This window comes from Lissotriton helveticus, chromosome 6 (assembly GCF_964261635.1).
Source record: "Lissotriton helveticus chromosome 6, aLisHel1.1, whole genome shotgun sequence".
In the NCBI taxonomy this organism is placed as follows: domain Eukaryota; kingdom Metazoa; phylum Chordata; class Amphibia; order Caudata; family Salamandridae; genus Lissotriton; species Lissotriton helveticus.
The window spans coordinates 1,199,308,353-1,199,329,578 of record NC_136067.1 but is presented as its reverse complement, the minus strand read 5'-3'; the positions used below and the strand labels follow the sequence as shown (position 1 = coordinate 1,199,329,578).

The 21,226-nt window shown below is 42.7% G+C and overlaps 1 protein-coding gene across 7 annotated transcripts in view; it reads right to left on the bottom strand.

Annotated features, from left to right (window-relative positions):
* Window positions 1-21,226, bottom strand: part of LAMA2 (laminin subunit alpha 2) — a 3,430,794-nt gene that overhangs the window by 1,448,654 nt on the left and 1,960,914 nt on the right. For all 7 annotated transcript variants that reach the window (XM_078648920.1, XM_078648921.1, XM_078648915.1 and 4 more), the window contains one exon: window positions 10,779-10,959. In XM_078648920.1, coding sequence (XP_078505046.1) covers window positions 10,779-10,959 — 181 coding nt within the window. The remainder of the gene's footprint in view (window positions 1-10,778; window positions 10,960-21,226) is intronic.

Below are 21,226 nucleotides of genomic sequence, written 5' to 3'. Positions count from 1 at the left end.
CATGTGAACATTGGGTTCAACCATTAGATTCCTAGCGAGCGCTTTTGTCAAACTGACGTGTCCAGTATACCTAGCGGACCCGCCTCACACAGGCGGTTTACACGGAGGAGAGATTTGCTTAACTGTGTTGTGCAGGACACATTTGCAGATGTAATACACCCAAGTGTGGCGACCCCTATGTTTGGCTGTCGAGCTCTTTCTTTCCCTTTTTGTGTCATATGATTTGTCCCTCTTCTATAGTTCCTTCTCTCACCTTTGAAACAGTTATTTTTCTCCACCAGCCTATGGATTGGGGTGGTTGCTGTTGTTCTCGGTTCTTAAAAATCAATAAAAGGGTTTAAACCATACAAAATTAAGTTCACCATCAACAGCCCTTTTTGAAAGTGACAACTGGCTGGAATGATACAACTCAGTTGACCTCCACCCTTGGCCGTCTTCTGAGCTCTCTGCACGAAGTGCAGGTGGGTGCAGACTTCAAAATCACTTTTGTCTGCTCCATGAGGTCACACCCAGTGACTGATTGAGACAGGAATTGGTCATAGGTAAGTGCAACTAACAGGAAGGTGTTATTGTATGATCACAAGGTTCCCTAATTGTAACTTCCCATCGCAACTCCCCACGCTCTTCCCAAATTACCAGACAACACAGCAGCTACAACACCACTATCCACCTCAAAACCATCCCCACATACAAATGTATCTCAAAAATCAAATTTCTCTAACAAAACATTTCACCTTCCACTTCCAGAAAAGGCCGCAAGCACAAAACCCCCCAAACCAGCCACATGAAAATGCAATATTCCCTGTCACCTCTGCAAATATTATACCACACATCCCCTCAAAGTACAACATGAAGACAAGACACCAGGAACTAAAATACTTATTCTTCAACACAAGATCCACACATTTCTTTAACATCTCCGACCTAATCTCAGAAAAACACACACTAGACCTCACCTCATTACAGAAACATGGCTAAATGAGGATTTTGCACCCAAATGGCAGGGAGGCATTCCACCTTATTTTCGCATCGTAAACAAAAACTGTATGCTATGAGTCCATGATGATAAGATGTCATGCCACTACAACTATAACTTATACCTTTCTCTTAATACATAGACCAACACTCAGCAAGGCCAACTTTGAGTGTCTTACTAGATACAGTAAACAACACCCATCATCCCAAACCTATGTGTTATAGAAACCATCAACATATGGTCTACCAAGAAGAATCTATCACAACCAACCTTGAAGCTTTCAACCTTCAACAAATCATTTCTGGCTTAACTCACTGTGCAGGATACGTTCCAGATGTTATATTTGCTCCCTTAGTATAAACCACAGTTCCAGACAACTCCCCAGTAAGCAGATTGACCATAGCTTCAACACTTTCAAGATCAACTCTTATATCAATAGCAACACATCAAAGATACCAAAAGCCAATAACTACAAATGTTCATACAAGCAATACAAAAAAACTAGAAATCCAGCAACTCAGCACTCACCCTAAGAGAGCCCCAATAAACATGAAATCCCAAAATATACACCCTTTCTATAACTGAATCTCCACTGCACTGGACAAACAGATACTAACAAAAACCACATCCAGGGATGAACACAAAATGAACACCACATTGGTTAATGACGACATCAAAAGAATAAAAACCCAACTCTACATACTACACCACAAATGGAGAAAATAAAGAGATGGAACAGACAAAAACACATTATACCCTAGAATAGAGCCTACAGATGAGCCATCAGAACCACAAAAAGACATCACTACTCTACATGCATACCTGAAGCCGACTGCCATTCTAAAGAACTCCATAAAATTCGAACAAAATTATGCAATCCGAAGTGGCAAAACACAAGAACACCAAAATCACACAACTTCTGTGACAACATCGCCAATAAACTCATCTCATAAAGAAGAAAGACTGAGAATGACCTTAAGGAGAACGGACAACACCACAACAACACATGACCTAACCACCATAGAAAGAGACAATAATAATCGTCCATCAGTGCATACTTGCAATACCTTGTCACAAAAAGATTTACTCAATAGCAGCCAGACCATCAGGATCACCTTCATACCCAGCACCACCAAAAATCTTTAAAGATATCTTTCGCTCAACCTGTGCAAGGGAGGTAGCAAAATGCCTACTCAACAAGACCCTGGAACAAGGTTCATTCCCACTTGAGCTGAAAACCTCCTACAGTAGACCTCTACTCAAAAAGAAAAACCTTGGCCCATCCAACCCAGCAAACGACAGGCTCATATCAAATGGACAATTCTTAGGTAAACATTTTGAGAGAGTAGTAATTACTCAGCTCTCTAACTTTACAGAAAATAATGACTTAATGTCAGACCAACAAAATGGCTTTTGACCTGCCTAAGGCACAGTTTCAGCCATCATATTCATCTGGGATTATTTAATACTCAGAGTGGACAAGAACAGAGTAGTTGCCTTGTTGCTTATGGATTTATCAGCTGCATTTGATACCGTCCACCACCAGACACTACTACAAAGACTCCATGATCTCAAATCTGTGAAAAGGCTCTAAACAAATTTTTTTCTCATATTACAGACACACAAAGGTAGTCTATCTCCCACCTTTGATAATCATCTCCTCACACACAACACTGTGGCGTTACTCAGAGGTCCATCATATCCCCTTTATTATAACATCTACCTAACTCCTTACCAGACCTGATTAAAACAGTTAACCTCACTTGTTACAACTATTCAGATGACACTCAATTCATGTTACACATGGACAGCCCTGAAGACCTCTTCAATTCAAAACTTGATGACTGCCTTTGTGCCATAAACACATGCTTGATGAATAACCATCTCAAGCTCAATACAGCAAAGACAGAGATTATGACAATTGAAGAATGTCAAAAGTACCAACTTTCCACCATATGGCTTAAGGAAGTGGTTCTTATTCATTTGACTTCTGTAGATCACACTAAATTATTACTGGAACCCAGAGCGCCCCAGTGAACCATTACTGGGGTCCGGGGACTTCCACTGAGTCATTACTGGAAGCCAGGGACCACAGACTTAGCATTTTTGATGATTTGAACCACATAACAATACACAGAAATACAGAAAAAAAATACACAAATGATGAAATAATGTATTCAATTCACCAACAAATATAAAAACAAATCGTAAATGTATTATTAATGGGAAGGGTGGAACTTTTTATAAATGCAATTTATACTACTAAGGCCATTCATCATCCATACTATATTCGGTTTGATGTACTTGCCCTACTCCCACAAATCAATATGAGGATACTAAATTCATTTTTAGCCTCCAATTGCAAAGTCTTTCACATTTACAGAATGGGTTAAAATGTTCTGTGTACATGTTGCTTCTTTATTTACATACACTTTTTTAATATATCAATATTATTTACATTTTAAAGCAGTCATTAACCTCCTGAGTAGGCTTCACAACCCCCCAGGAGTCTCCAGACCACATGTTAAGAACCATTTGCCTTTTGAATTCCCTCCATCAACATCAACAGAAGTTAGAAACTTTGGGGTAACCATGTATTCAGAACTGTTCTTGATAGTACATGTTAATAACTGTACAATGAGTGCTTTCTACGTAATGGAAATACTTTGCCTTATCTTTCCATACCTTGTATACCAACATAACCTACAAACCACCCTCACACTCATAATCTTCAAGCTTGCTTATGCCAGCAGCCTCTTGGTGCACCCACATTCATCAGACACAACATACAACTCATATAAAATGCTGTCTCATGACTTTTTCTCAGCCTTCACCCAAGAGAACTCCAGTCCAGCAATCACTTCACTGACTACCTACAGATAGAATGACAATGTTCAAGGCACTCTGCTTTGTCCACAGAGCCTCCAAAGGAAAAATACAGATATACCTACAAGTTAAATTCAAGCAATGCAAACAAAACAGGACATGGTGCTCTAGGCTCGCACCACTTATCACCATACCACCTTATCGTAATAAATACGTAGGCAACAATGCTTTTTCATTACAAGCCTCCAAACTCTGGAACATACTACCAGCCACAATTAGAAGCTCCCAGAAGCATATACACTGCCGAAGACAGTTGATAACATGTCTATTTCATAGGTAGCTACACCTCCTCACATCCCAGCAACAGAGCCCAGAAAACAGTCATAACCTCAAGTAAAATCCTCAGTTTACAATGCAGAGATTGAGCACAACCCAACCAGCAAATTGCTTTCAATATGCAGGTAATCTAAGAATGGCTGACCTATGGTTTGGCATGGCATTACATAGTGATGTTCTTGAATATACAACAATTCAGAGGGCTTTACTATAGTCCAACAATGCAAGTCCCAAATATCTATGCACTTTGACTAATTCTTTAAATCCCACAATGGCACTTAGATATGGGATGATAATAACAATGCCCACCCCAACATATCTCTCCACTTCACTCTCCCTCTAACCATGTCACCTCAGGACTAAAACTATACACAACATCTCAGATACAAGCATACTGCACACCATAAACCTGTGGGTCAGATTTACAAACATTTTGTGATGTGTTTATGTCACCCAAAAAATGTTTCACAAAAGCGATGCAAACCATTGCGAAATTTTTGTTTGTTATTTACTTTTCAGCGCAAAACTTGCTTTCCACTCAAAAATTGCCTAACAGTAATGCAAAGGAGTGTGAAGCACTGCTTTTGGGCTCTTTAGCGTCAAGGGGGCGTTACATGGGCTTTCCCATGCAATCACCCATGCTTTTTGATGCAAAACCCTATTCACTATCAATAGTAGACAGTTGTTTGTCAATAATTAAAGCAATTCATTGAAAGCAGGTGTTAACCCCTTAAGTGCTGCCGTCGGCCAACGGTCGTCACGGGCACTACCTCCCCAGTGCTGCGCACGACCGTTGGACGTCCAGTTCAGCACCGGATAATGGACAGCGCAGCACTGGGGAGGTTTGTTTACTAGCTTTAAAGGGGTTAAAAGGAGACATGTTTTCATTTCTTCTTTCTTTTCTGACTTTGCATGTGTGTTGCACTGTTCAGCACACATACAAAGTAAGAACAATTTTAAAGTTAGTTTAAGCATAGTATTTTGTACTGTAAGAGAACCCTTCCAGTACAAAACCTATGCTAGACTCATGCACAAACCCATGCACTATGGCACAAACGCATGTGTATGGCACTCAGCATCAAAAATCTACGCCAGCACTAGAGGGAGGGGAGGTGAGTGCCATATCTGTGTATATATGCTACTCTCCTGCTCCCACCTTGACACGCAATGCAGCACAGCATTTTTGCCTGCTGTACTGCATTGGGTGACATTTTTGTAAATCTGGCCCTGCATGTCTGTCTCTCACATTTCATCATCCATCACACTGCTATGCTTTGCATTCCATAATATGATAACTGCACCATGCATGACATGAAACACTTCACACATAGGGTAAAAACATAGACAACAGTTTCTCAAAAAACACCCTACATGGTGTAGTGTGCTACCCATGTAGGCAAGTGCTTCAGTACCCCACATAGGGGTAGTAAGAGCTACTTAAATGCTACAATGCAATACAGCGGTAAAAATTAAAACAACACAAAAATATAGAAATTGTTGGCTACTTCATATAGGCTGGTTTTTCAGATTTTACCAGATTTAGCCTGCATAATTAAAATGCACGCAGTGGCACTCTCGGGTTACTGGATCAATTGGGGCAAAAGCAAGGCATTGCTATTGTCTTGGGAGACCACCCACACTGCACTCTCCGATTATCCTTTCCAGTGGTGGTCCTCGCCCCTAAAGTACTTGGTGGTCAACATTAACAGAGGGCTCCGTTGAGCATTGCCCCTGGCCCTTCACTTGGCGCAGCTTGCCTACATGCTTCCTGGGATGCTGGACCCACTGCTGTGGGTAACAATGTAGCAGACCATGCTGGACTGCCCACAGGGGCTGTTATCCCTATATAGGGGTAATGCTTCTACCCCGGCCCCAAGAATCTGATGCTCCATGCAATGGGCCCACTGCCAATTCGGGGTGGATGCTTGCCTCCATGAATATGCACCTCTAAAGTGTTACTCTTGGCTCCACATTGGCGACGAGGTCCTGAACTGGGGGTGTGAGGTGCACTGCGGACATCCACACCCTCCAACAAGTGCTCAAGCAAGGTGCCCTCAAAGCCTTTGCGGTGCTCCGCGAGGAGTTCTGCCTCCCATTCCATCAGTTCTGGGGGTATGTCTGCAATATTACCTCACCCGCCACCTAGGTACGAGCCCCTGGTCCTTCCACTCCTCCCCTTGGTGTCCTACCTCTGAGCATGGTTTGCTTTTGTTCGCACTATCTGGTTTCTACAGTCTTTTGAGTCACTAAATATATTTCCTTACCCCTACTAAGCAGCCTCCGCATCAATTGGTAAACCAGGCTCCAGATGAATACAATCTGAAGAATTGGGCAGAACTCCTGGAGGTGCTTGATCGTGGTTCCAGGGAGGTGTGGTTGAAGTTTAAGTCTGTGCATGAATGGCACTGGACCTTGGCGAAACTGCAATAGCAGGCTCGCCACCACATGCTAACTGCCCGCGCTGTGACAGCGATCACTGTGAACTTGTTTATGTACTCTACCACTGCCCCACGGTCTGATCCTTTTGGGAGGCAGTTGGTGCCACCCTCAGTGAGACCCTGACAGTCACAATTCCTCTGCCCTATCGTTTGATCCTACTGCACAACCTTGGAGACTCCCATGGCATCTTGTGCCTACATGGCAGTCTACTCCACATGGTGCTTGTGGACAGCGAAGAACTGCATCCTCCACCACTGGTGCTCGCCCATCTCCATTCCCAGGATGAGTGGATCTTGGCTATGTACTAGATTGCCTCATATGAGGGCGTCATCTATAACATCCAGGACAAAACAGACACCTTCCTCCTCACCCGGGCACCTTTCCTCCAGGAAGGTGGACTCTAGGTATTATCAGCCAATTGCGGTAGGACCGGCCACTGCATTATCGGCTACCCTTGATCTTCTGGCCTTACCTTGGCCCTTACAGGCACCCACCCATCCTCTTCCACCCCTGCTCACCCCCTCACATCCCTCTTCCCCCCTCTCCTCTCCTCTCCTCTCCTCTCCCTCTCCTTCTCACCCACTACCTTCCCTTCTGACACCTCCTTCACTTCTCTATTCTTGCTACCCCGTTTATGTCCCGCAGGTCTGTGGGTTCCCGCACCCCCCTTTTTATCCCTCCCCTTCGCAAGGTACATCCCTTCCCTGCTAGCCCTTGTAGTGCTGATTATTGAGGACGGCACTGCGGCAGAGTACATACATCCTAGGGATGTTCCCATTGAACCCCTGCACGCAGTGAAACTGGTGGGCTACCGTATGCTTTGTACCACATGAGGCATCCATTTTGAGGTTTGTTTGTTCCATGCAGGGCCGGCTCTAGGACGGTGCGATCCATGCCACCGCACCGGCCCCTGACTTGGGGTGGGGGCGCCATGTTTTTTGTTTAAGAAGCACCAGATGCCACGTTCTTTGCCCCAGCAATTTTCAAGCATCAATAAAAATGTCACGATAACTGCAGTGATTAATGTTTTTCCTGTAGACAGACCAGAGCTTTGTCTGGTAGAGAAGGGTTAATATGCCTGCTGCAGAGAACGTGTCTCATTCAGATCACAAAGTACATACACTATAAATAGGTCAATTGGTTATGGCTTTGTCAGAGAGATCATTTTGTTAACTGCAGTTTAAAAGTTAAGATCCTAATATAGAGCAGTGAGCTATTAACTGTGTCAAAGAGCTGCAAGCAAACTGCAAGGCATATATTACAGCTACATGTTTTTTTGCCCACTCTTTCTTTACCATAATATTGCGAAAAGGGTTACTTTGGGTAGAAATCAATTCTTATTATTAAAGAAAGTAAAGAAAGCCCCTTACAATGGTGTTACATTTTAAATTCAGAATTTGTGATTTTCTAGATCAAGGACTCTTAAACTATACCGCCTTCAAGTATGGATGACATGCGACTCCTATACCTTGTAGGCCTCTGTCTTGTGTGATATTTCCTATACACTGATGTACACATGTATGATTGTCTCTGTGCAATGTATGTGTTATGTAAAGTGTTCTGACAACATGCACTGGTATAAGTGGCGCTATAAAATTAAATGAATTAAGAGGCAGTGGTTATGGAGACTTGGGGGGCATTGTCAAATGGTGGTAGTGAGGGAATACGTGGCAAGGTGGTCATGGGGGGGGGGCAACAAACATTGTCGCACAAGACGCCACCAGTACTAAAGCCGGCCCTGGTTCCATGTATCATGTTCTCTACCCCCATACTCCTCACCCCTGTTATGTACCAAACCGTTAATAATGAATGATGAAACTAAAATGCAAGAATCCCCCTAAAATCCTATATTTTGTGGGTTTATAACCAAATATATTTCTGAACAAGGACATTCTACTTTTCTGCAGATTTTTATTTTTAAAACGTTTCATTAGAAACTGCACTGTGACACAATACTTACTGTTGTGTAATGCCCACAGTAGCAAGTATCCTGTGATTTATGTAGATTTCTATGTGTGCTTTAGTGAATTACCTAAAATGTACATTTACTGCAAGGTCATAGGAAAAAACATCTAATGTGTAGATTTCGACATTTCTTTAAGATCTTTGCGAATTAGTCCCATTATACACAGTTGAAGATCATGTAATGCCAGATGTACAAAGCTATTGAAAACACAGTGATTTTCCAAACCAGAAGGCTTGCAACAGAAAAAAATACTTTTTGTTGTATTAAACCTATTTTGCAACTCAGAAAAGCCTTCTGAACCTGTAAAATTAGCATAGTGACTCATGCCGAATCACAATTAGGAAGGGGCAAGGAAGGGCCATCCCCGGATAATTGATATTCAACATGGCATTTATCAATGGTTTGCGAACGCGCAATGGAGTCGGGATGCAATGGGAGTAGGACCTGGTCAATGTACCCTAGGGCTGCTTCTCACAGGATAAGCCTTGGTTCATAAGTGTTACCATATAAGTATGTTTTTGATGATCACCTCAGGTGTCTGGCTTCCCACGTGCAGTTGAGCAGCTTTTGCTGCACAGGAAAAGAGTGGATCTTTCAGCAGTGTATTGTTCAGTAGTGAATGGGATGTGGTGAAACACACTCACACCTCAAACTTTTCACGATCATCACTCCGTTCTATCTTCACTTTTGGTGAAGAAAGCAGTTTATCAACAACATATTCTCAAATCAGCAGAGTTATGATTCTTAAAATGTCTTTACTTGGTGCAACCAGGACTATCACACGTCCATTTCTTCTCTGGAAGTTTCGTTTTTGGAGATTTAAGGGGGGGATGTCGTTATGTCAAGTTGTAATTTGGGGAAATTATTTACAAGCCATTGTACTGCCAGTGCGTCACTAAATATGTTCCATGGGTGTTACTTTGGGTGTTCCCACGCAAGATCCATGGAACCTGACGCATTCTCAGACTTACACAATTTTGTAACCCTGGGAATGCAATTCACAATATTACGACCAGAGGAATTTTAAAGACCAGTGGGGGCCAATTCACCACTAAACAACTAGAAAATACAATGATAGGCCCCTGGGTCGAATTTGATATAAAGGTGTTGGGGTATCCCTTTCTTAGGACGATTCCCCTCACCCACCCATTGGTGGCATGCTTTATCATAGGAGTAGTGTGGCTCACTGGTTAGAGGCGGCAGGCCCGAGAGCAGAAGTCAGCCTGGGACCAGGGTTCAATTCCCGACGCGGCAGGGTCGTGGACCTTGGTCAGCAGACTCGATAATTCTCGCTTCGGTGCTTACTCTAATCAGGGGTCGCACTCGGCAACTCTGGGCATTAGCTTGCCTAATCTCCACAACGGCCCCACCAATTCCGGGGATGCCTGGCTCCACCTTGGGGACTCCCAGCAAGGGACCATCCCACAGGGAAAGCCAGGACGGGTTCCCCAGAGTTATACAGCGCCGGGACGCCCCGTTGCTGGGGCAGCTGTGCGCTTTACAAGTATACTACATTTACATAGGGTCTATCATCGCGCTACAAACCTAGTCAGAGTGCGGGCTACAACCCCCTCACTGAGAGGGAGGGGCTTGTCCTAAGAAAGGGATACCCCAACACCTATATAACAAATTAAACCTGGGAATGCGTCAGAATCTAATGCCTCCCCAGGCAAGGTGTAAGGAGGTGCAATGAAAAGAAATACTTTTATTTCTCTTTCTTTTTACACTTTCTGTACGTACTGCATTCTGAAGCACACATAGAAAGAGGAAAATGCATTTTAATTATGGTTTTTGGGCAGGAAGCTGTACCTTCCTGCACAAAAAAAATCATCCCCGCAAGGCAGGCACCCTTGCAAAATGATGCAATGGTGTCTGCGCTGGCGCATGGCTGCTGTTTATGCACCAGGGCAGGGAAGGAGGACTGGAGTGAGCGGTATCTTGTAGAAACGGTGCATTACTTATCTTTTATTTTGATGCACAGCAACGCAGCCGGAAGGCCTTAAGTGCTGCCCTGCATCAAAATATTGTAAATGGGGCCATAGATTTTTACATAGCTGCACATACTTTGTGCCTTCATGGAGAATGAACCAGTCTTTGGGCTTGGACACCAGTGGAGAGAATCTAGCAATGTCCCAGTAAAGACAGTTAACAACATATATCCAGAATACAAAACAAAAGCAGAAGTGGCCAAAGAATAAAATAAGGCCTCCTTGAAGGCATGGGGGCTATACATACGTGTACATCCTCCTTCCTGGAAGTCGTAATACCCATGCGCACAGCTGTCGCACTTCCTTCCAGTGACTCCAGGCTGGCAGCGGCACTGACCGGTCTCATCACAGTCAAATGACTTGGAGCCAAAGGAGTTGCAGTTACAGGGAACACATCCTCGGGATGATTGCAGTCCATGTGTGCCCGGCTACAGCATGGGAAAAATGGTGACCAGCGGTTAGTAAAGCTGCCACAGAAATAAACCCAAAGGTAAACTGAAGTGGGACACTAAGGCAGAAAAACAGGCGAGCACCACCACATAATTCGTGCATTGCAGTTTTAAACAATTAAGCTGGAGCAAGACATATTTGTTCTACATAATATGTATTATTCCATTTTATGTATAAATAAATAATTTGCTGTCAAATCAAATACCTTAGATTGTACTGAATATGTAGATTAAGAATATTGAGATACAAGAATATCCCCAAAAAGTATATCGAAAGGAATTGCATATAGAGTAAGTGTATATTTAATATTCCTAACTCCAAATCTACATACCTTGAAGATATATATATATCAAGGTACATATATGGGGAGTTAAACACATACAGCCAGATTCATCATTGTAAAATCGGCTCGTAAAGGGCCAGATTCTGAGAATCCGGCCCTTTGTGAGCGTCATTTTTGCATTTGGGATTCATCATCCCAAATGCAAAAATCGCAATTACAGAAAGCGCAAAATTGCGAAGAATCGCATTTAAGGAATCTAAATTAGAGATTCCTTAAATGCTATTCATGAACCTTTTAAAAATTGCGAATTCGAAATATGGGGCCGCTATTTACCGCGAAGTGTAACTTCGTGGTAAATAGCGAAAACTTAGTGCATTTTTCTAAGTTGCATGTTACACACACACATGTCCTTTGGACATGTGTGTGCGCAACACCTGTGTACATTTGCATTTCATGGGTGCTACAGGGTGTCCTTTGGACACCCCTGGCACCCTTGAAATCGCATCCTTATTTGCGATTAGCAAATTGCTAATCGCTAATAAGGAATGACTCCCCATTCATTCCTATGGGCCTTTAGGCCCATTGGAATGAATGGGGAGTTATTCCTTATTTGCAATTAGCAATTTGCTAATCGCAAATAAGGAAGCTGTAGAAATCGCAATTGTTTTTGCGATTTGTACATGAATCCCGTTTTGCGAGTCTTTAATATCGATTCCTTAATAATCGCTATTAAGGACTCGCAAAACGGGACATTGATGAATCTGGCTGATAGAATCTATGCATACTTAACTTTTGATATTTTGGACTCAATATTTTTGTATACCTTAGTATTTTAGCTTAAATATTCAGGGGGCATACCAATACTTTTAAGTACCTCTGTACATGACTCACAAGTACGGGATTGACCCAAGCCCCACTATATGCTTTGCAATTTTTACAATACGTTTTCAATAGACAGCTTTATGTAGGTGAGACATTTGGTACCACATTAAATGTACCCCACCTTTATAATTCACACATGCCTAACCTAAAATGTTCACTAAGCACGTGTTCCTGGGTGGCCTAACAGTATTAATTTAAGAGAAATGTGGCACTTGACATCATTGTCGAAGTGCATTCACTGTAGAATGAGAGAATTCATATATAACACTGTGTGCCTTAACTCAGTAAACAAGTTGTATTGCTTAGGCGATTGAATAGAACCCATCGTCACACATGTAGAATGTGATTTCTCTAGAAATTATAATGGATTTATACAATGGGTGCACTAACGATCCACGTATATTTCATATAAAATGTAGTTCTTAGCCATACTTACACATGACTATTAAATATTTACCATATGCCACATGCAATGTGTATCTAATGTACTGACAAAGTTATAATCATGTGTGTTTAACTCACACATGCATATTAAATGTGCCCCATTGATTTAATAGTTTAACTTGGCGTGACTTTTCCCTTGCAGGTATTTGCACGCATTGTTAGCTTGAGAATAGATACAACACTGCATTTGCGATAGAAAGAGAGCCTCAGATGAGGGTCTTGAAAAAGAACATGGAAATCCAGAGCGTTAACTGAAGAGTCTCATTCAGTAGGGTTACCATGTGGACTTGGTGGAGCAAGCACAATGTTGTTCCCATATTCAGTGTTGGATAGTTTGCAGATGTTTCAGTGTACAACGTCAGAATGGAAAAGGACAATGGAACCCCTGATGATGCGAACAGAGGAATGTTACAAGAATAATTTTAGTGTGAATAACTGGAATCTACACTGTCTGATGCTGGATCATTTTTCCTTGGACTTTGAGAGGTGTAGACCTCTATGCTTATTCCCTTTGATTCTTGCTGAGTGTGGCTTAGGCTAAGACTCACAATTCCCCTGACACAAGAAGACTTTTGACTGAGCTTCTGAAATACTGACACTTTCCCTTACTTCTTTCAAGTTTTGCTTTGCATACTTCCCTAGATTTGTCTATTTTTCTGCAGTACACTGAATTTTGAAATTCCCTAGAATAATGAACCATCCTCTTAGTGTGGATTTTCTCATGTATAGAAGAGAGGACCGAAAACTCTTTTCTAAGAACCAGATATTAAAGTTAATCTTTTGTATTGTTGTGACTGAACTACTTGTTTGCTTAATACTGATATGCCTAAACTTCTTTAAGAGGTTACACTCCCCAGTTGTTATTTTGTATCTTTTTAGCAGTGTGCTGAGATTTGTGGACCTTAACGAGATTGCTAATTTCGAATACACCTTTGTAGGAACTGGCTCTCTATATAGTGCACTAAAAAGAAGTACACTGTGCTTAGAGTCCACTGAGGCTAAAGTAGATTATATTAATGCTCTCTTTTGTGATAGTGTGGAGAGCAGTTAGGCTTATCAGAGGGCAGTGCTAAGCATTTGTTCTACTCACAGAAACATGAGACATACACACAAAGGATAAATCGGAGACCAATTAAAAAAATTAAATTTATTTTTATATATGTTTTAAAACCAAGAACTTCGTATATAGGTGAATAATGTTTTCAATAGCAATTCGTACAAGTATTTAAAGCTTTTAAAGTTGTGCGCCTTTATGCACAATGCAATCCTAAGGAAAGAAAAGTCAGAGATCCATAGAGGTAGGTACAGTCGGTTTCAGGGGTCCACCTTCTGGGTTCGGAGTTGTAGTGGGCCAAGGCTCAAAGTACTACCAGCAGTTCTTTGGGAAATGCTCGGGTTCTGCCAGAATCGGGTGCTGGTGAGGTTAGTAGCTGTGTGCTATGGAGAAGGCAATGGGCACCCAAAAACAGGCTGCACAGGGGGACTTGGGGACAAGTCAGAGAACTTCCAAATGGGAACTTGGGTCACAAGGGTGATTGGAGCAAGGGGCAAAGCCGGTTCGTTGAGACTCGGGTAGAGCGGCTCGGGTGCAGAGTGGTTAGGTTAGCTGGGCTGGGTGCGCAAAGACGATCCTTGTGGTCAGTGACAAACAGCTGGCAGGGTAAAAATCAAGGCAGCTGGGCCACTCACAAAGTGGGTCTCAGTGATGTTGATGTCCCTCATCGGCATCCGGATTGGACTCTCTCTGTTGGTGTTTGGTGCACGGCGTCCAGTAACCCGGGAGTTGGTACTGCATGGCTCCGGTTGGTCCTGATATCGTCACAGGCAGTGGGGAGACAGATCTGACCTTTCAGAGCACAAGTACGTTCCCCTTGTGGTCTGTGGCATCGGTTGAACTGCAGAGCTGCAAGGTGGTAGACCAGACTCTGCTTGTCGGTGCCTGCAGAGGAGTAGCCCCTTTACTCCAAGGGAGTACTGTAGGCGATTTCTGAAGTGCTGGCAGGCTACCCAATGCTTTGGTAACTCCATAGGTAGCAGGATGAGTCACTCTGTTGTGATTGTCGAGAGAGGGATGAGCCCAGGCATGGTTTCACAGCAAACGTCCACAATTCTGCTGCAGTTCTCACCAGGCAATGACTCTTCTTTGTCGTTCTTCTCTTGATCCAGTGAATCTCAACGAATCCTTAGGTTCAGGGGGACCACCTAAACACTTAATTTAGGGGTGTTTACGGGGAGTGACCGGTAGTAGCCAATGGGTTACCTTCCTTTAGTGTGTCCACACACTCTATATTACTGTTTCATGTGGTAAATGGGCATAGCCCTGACCCTAGAATGCTAATTCTGTCCAAAACAAGATGGAGGAATCTGAAAAGTAGGGTCCACATCAGCTGGCCAGCCCTAGGGGTGGTGCTGGCTGAATGTGGGCACACCTCCAAATCTTGCTAATTTTACCATCTGTCTTGCTGTCAAAAGTGTGAGTAGGACAAGGGGGTGTGCATCTTCACTACCTGGAGAGACCTGGGTCGCATAACAAAGGGGGCAGGGCCTTTGAAGCTTCCCGTCCTGGAATGCACATCCTGCATGGAGAAGGTGTGAAGACCTACGCACAGCACAGTCTTTGTATCTGGCCTCCGAGAGTGAAGGCTCTCAACTCATGAGGTCAGAAACATGTCTATGGTGGCTGGCTGGTTGAGACCAGTCAGTCAACACACTAGTAGTAGATAGGTTTCATGGGGCACCACTAAAGTCCTCTCTGGGTGCATTTATTATTAAATCCAGTACTTGCATCAGTGTGGGCTTCCCAAGGCGAGATGTTTGGTACCAAACTCCTAGGGGTACAGTGAAGCCATAATGTAGCTGGGGAACTCATAATCATGAGTGTTCAGCCCATGTTCTCATCATGGCTTCCCTGTGCACTTGTAATATCTAAGGGTGAACTTAGATATCACAGGGACACGTCCACTCCAGCAAATGTGCCAACACATGGGTATAGTGCACCCTGCCTTAAGGATGTAAGGCCTGCCGTAAAGGTGACTTACCTATACTACATGCAGTGCTGGGTAGGCATGGCACACAAGGATGTGTGCCATGTCGACTGTTCATTTTTCTCTGCACCAAGATGCACAGACTGCAGTGGCAGTTTGCATGGGCTTGGTGAGGTGCCCCTTAGAGTGGCACAATTCGTGCTGCAGCCCTCAGGGACCATCTTCAGTCCCGAGGCCATAGGTACCAGAGGTACCCCTTACTAGGGACTTATAGGGCTCCTAAAGGGGTGCAATTGTGGAACAATGGTACAGTTTAGGGAAAGAGCACTGGTACCTGGGAGCTGGTTAGCATGAACCCAGTACACTTTCAGTCAAAGTTGCACCAGATACGAGGCAAAAAGTGGGGGGTAACCATGTCAAAAGGGGCACTTTCCTACAACCTTCTTAACTATAGTCACTTTTTCCTGGTCCTCAGTATGTAGCCAACAGGTTACACTGAAGATTAAAATTGATTGATGAAAAGTTAACTCTCCTCACTTCTCAATGGGCTAAAAAGCTCCACCAGAAAATGAAAGGTAAGACAGTTGTGCCAAAACGCTGCATCTCATGTTCGGAAGAAACTTGTCTCTCTTAAGCTTTTTGTGAAACTGTTGGTATTTAAACTGCCCTTATGCTGTACAAATATGTTTTATGCGTAACCTTTTGTTAAACTACTGTTATGCCACCAGCTTGCATACTGTATGAAACTGGCCACAGGATCTTGTATTCTTTATATAAAACTGCAAAGTAAGATATGTAAATAAATCAGAATTGCACACACTGCACATGATGTTCCAAGTGCTGTGTTATTTTCTGTAGTACAGTTGATTATAAAGGAGTGGCCCAAAGAACCTAGGGCCTGGTCAACAATGAGTTCAGAGGGGCAGTAGCTTCCTTGGGAGGGTAGTGTGTAGTTGTATTGAGATATATAAGGGACTGCTGTGCATTGTAAAGATACTGAAAGCCACCAAGGAGTTCCTTCATAAGGTTATGGAACTCCAAGGTGACTTGCAATATCCTTATCATGTACGGCAGGTGATAATTTATCCCATATAATTCATGGTCACACCATCACCTTTCCCATGAACCACTTAAAACCTTGGGGACACAATTATGAAAAAGTGGTGCAGCAGAGCAAGTCACCTTACTGTACTGCGATGCATTCCTTGGAAAGGGCAAGAATGCACCGTATTTATGGCAATACGGCACATTCCTGTGCTTTCCCCTGCACTGGCACGCAATGAGATGCCTAGAGCCAAGGCAGGCACCCTTGCATTATGGTGTATGCAGGATTGTTTTAGAGCAGGAAGGGACACCTTCCTGCACAAAAACAATCCTCAGAGGCATTATCCCCTTTCTATGTGTGCGTCTAACTCGAGCAGAGTAATGCAATGTAGCACATTGCGCTGTGTTACATTACTCAGGATCTATGAAGCCACACAGGGCCACGTAAGGTGGCCATGCATCGCTTGATGTACCTCATTTTCAATTTGCACCGCTCTTGCATCAGGTTGCATGGTGCAAGAGCGACACAAAGGAGCTCACAATTATGCCCCTGAGTGCTTAGCTCTTGCATATGAAAGAGAGCATGTTTGCAAACATGAAGATTAAAAATAGAACCTTTAGTGCAAAATTAAACACATTAAACACCTGTTAGATATTTGTTGCAAAAAGATACTAAAAACAGTTCATTACAAGCCAGTTTTTAAAAATAAAAAGCTACAATGATTCAGAATGTGTAGAAACACGTAAAAACATTCGAATTTTTCTATATTTATCTGAGAAATGCAAAAAATAGTCATGTTTGTTCACTTTAAGATAGACAAGTAGAGCAGAAGAAAGAAAAGCATTTCATTTTTGTTGCTTTAAACGACTGATTTGTGACCTGACCTACCAGTCAAGATCTAATGTCTTCTTTAGAATAGGTGACTGGGTGGGGTGACTGGGTGCGTCACAAGTCGCCGATTAAAAAGAAATCAGAGACAGGTATTTAGACAGGGATTTCAGAATCCCATCTATTATTAATAAGATATTTACACTGGCCTCTTAATCACCCAATCCTAGATTGGGTGATTAGGAACCTAGTGAAGACAAATATCCATGTTGCTTTCTCAAAGTACAAAGCACGCAACACTTATCTATAGATTTAGGATTATATTTGAAACTGCAAAGGAACAACACGATTAGTCATATTGCCTGGGATCCCAAGGCAACGTTTTCAATGCTCCAATTCCTCCTGATGAAAGTCAGCTTTGCTGCTCCTCTTGGATCACTTATTTGCTTTGGTTAGTCAATGGATCCACAGCTTTCTTTGCCTAGTCTCATATCTGATACACTCAAACACATGGGTCCAAGTCAAGCTAGGAGACGGAAAGTACCTGTCAAGGAAAATCCCAACAACCATGGGGCGTAAACAGGGATGCGTCTTGGCACCGACGCTCTTCAACCTGTTTATGTCTGACCTCTCGTCAGAATTAGACATTTGCAATTCTCATGCGCCAAAGATGGGAGGGTTACCACCTTCCAACCTCCTGTATGCAGACAACCTCGTATTGGTCAGTCGGACACCTATCGGCCTACAACACTTACTAGATACAACTAGTCGATATTCAGCATTCAAAGGGTTAACCATCAACAAAGATAAAATGAAGGTTATGAGGTTACACCCAAAGAAGGGAACCTCCAAATACCGCTGGCATATGGCAGACTCATCAATTGAAGTAGTTGACCATTACAAGTACTTAGGCGTGATGATGGATAATAAAGGGACTTTCAACTCACAAAAAGAGGCGAGTAAAAGAATAGGTAACTCCATTGCAGTAGCTATTAAATCGATCAAACATAAAACTGCTGGCCCCAGCCTTATCCCACTGCTACAAGTTTGACAAGCAAAACTCATCCCGGCAATCACTTACGGGAGTGAGTGTGTGAGGGAAAGAGACGCGGTTACTTTAAACAGTACTGTCTTAAGAGCAGCCAGAATGATATTTAACTTACCAAAGTACGTCTAGCCAGCCCAAATAAGGTTAGAATTTGGCCTGCAAAGCCAAGAAATAGCCCGCAAAGGAGCCTACGCCAAGAGCTGGTACAGGATAAAAAAAGCTGAAGCAGATACACTGAACTCCCATGTATGGATCGAAATAAATCTAAAGAGGGAGTGTCCAGCAAGGAGCTACTTGACAGCAGCAAAAGATTGTTTTGGACGTGAGAAACTCTGGGCGGCCTCAGGGACCTGCAGCTTCTTTAAGCAAATTGTAAACAAGACAGTCAGAAGATTGTCTATAGTAGAAGATAAGGCGACACTCACAGAAAGAGCACATGGATGGTTTGTTGTCCACAGCTATGAGAAGTCCTCTTCACAACCATACCTATGCGTGGGATTGAATGGAAGGACGAAAGAAAAATACCTTCATTCCCGTCTGGGCATTTTACCATCATTACAGCATCTTCCCCCTTGGAAACGATCCCCGGGTCAGACAATATGCAGCTTATGTAAAGACGCCAACTAAACTGTATTACACCTATTGTGTATCTGTATGGACCTTCAGGCTGAACGGCGGCAGTTACTGAAGCCACTCTTTGTAAGTAAGGGGTTAAGAACCTGTCGACAAGCTGTGAAGGCATGCATTGGAGGTGGAGACTTCAGCTAGCTTGTCGCTTTGTTCAATTTATGTAAGTGGCAGGGGCAAAAGCTCTGTCATCAACCGACAGGAACGCTTTATTACTGCATCCAAATGCCTGTTAAAGGGTCACATTACAGCGAAAAACATATTTTCAGGTCGCCCCCCACCCAGCAGGACAGCCAATAGCAATTTACCATTGTCATTGTTTACAAATCAACCAACCACTGAACAGACTCTCTCCTAGACCTGAGCTTTGTTTTTTAATTCACCGTCCATGCTAATAATTACTCACAATTGCTCTATGTATGTTAACATAATTTCTGAAAGTTTTATGACATGTTTTAAAAAAAAAATCTGTTCTTGAAAATTAACTTTGCTTCTACGCCACTTTCTACATGGTAATTGTAAAGGTTTTCATTAACTTAACAATGAACTATTACATTACAATACATATCTACTATCATGTTTCGAAGCAGTGTAACTTCTCTCATCTCCTCCTCTTGGATCACCGTGTAACCTTTATAGATGCCCTCGGAAAGCATCAATTCACTTTTCCTGGGGTGTCAGCTTTGTATACCAGGATACATTAAGATGGTTTTGGATATAGATTCAATGTCATAGGATGTCTCATTGTGACAATTGTCGGCAAAGTGCTGATCTGTTGTCTGCAAGAAAAGCGGTCAATGAATAGTAGTTATACTGAAGTGGACCTACTATTCCAACAAGGAGTTCAAAGTGCTTAGGCATTCTCCGTAGGAAAAGATCAACTCCCTCTTCAAATGGGTTTGATGCTTTGAGAATGCATACATTGATTAGCTGAATGTTGAAACAAATGTCATTTTGAATTAAGTTTAGAGTCAGAATTTGCAGTTAAAGACCTCTCTATCAGTCAATAATTATCATGTGCTAGTTAGCTTGTTAGAATTATTATTATTATTATTATTATTATTATTATTATTATTATTATTATTATTATTACTATTATTAATTGGCTTATTAAGCATGGACATTTCGCCCTTTTAGGGTCTCAAGGCGCTGCTGCAAAAGCCCCGGCAGATATTAACAATGGACTTAGGAACAAATCGAACATCCAGGTTTGTAGACCTTTTCTGAATAATCTGTGGTCCGTACAGGCCCGAAGGTGTATGGGGAGCTGGTTCTAAAATTGAGGGGCTAGGTAAAGTCCCCCCTCCGTCCAAATTGCAGGTATGAATGAAAGATCCTACCAAATCCAAGATACTTTACCCACATATTTCAGCAGTAGTTTAGTGCCTAAAATGGGCCGGTACTGTCCGGTACAGAGTACATCCACTTTTTTATTTTGGGTGGGAGAGTACCATCACTTTTTCATTTTCAGAGGGAGAGTACCGGCACTTCTCAAGAGAAATACTATACTTTTAATTGGAGAGTACCGGCACTTCTCAGAAATAAGATGGTACTCTGTTACAGAGTACCTGCACTTCTACATGATTAAAGCTGAGCTTTGAATGTGTTTGCTTCTTCAGGAAGGGGTCACAAGGATGTAACACCCTTGCAATGACAACTCATTGAATCACTATAGCCCGCTACATGAATCGCAGCTGGCACCAGCACTTACTTTTGCGGACCAACACTTATCTTTTTTGTCTTCAGACTTTGATCAAGAGAGAGAGAAAGAAGCAGAAAGATAACTTACGACAAAGGGCGGAAGCAGAAATGAAAACGAATTTTCAAGAGCGAGATAAAGGGAGCCGTGAGGTGCAGAGTAGTGGAAAAAAGAGGCATTCGGTGAAGTTAAGACTAGGCAATGTGGGGAGTCACCAGTACCGGCATCCGGGAGTACCAGTGTATGTATTTCACCCCCCCCCCCCCACAAATTATACGTTTTTAATCTGAGCAGAAAAATAGGCAGTTTCCCTTGTTTTCGCAGATCTAGGCGAAAATGTGGTCAGTGTCTGCATAATTGCCTTTCTCCTTTTTAACTTTACTTTGCACAGCAACCTTCCTCCAT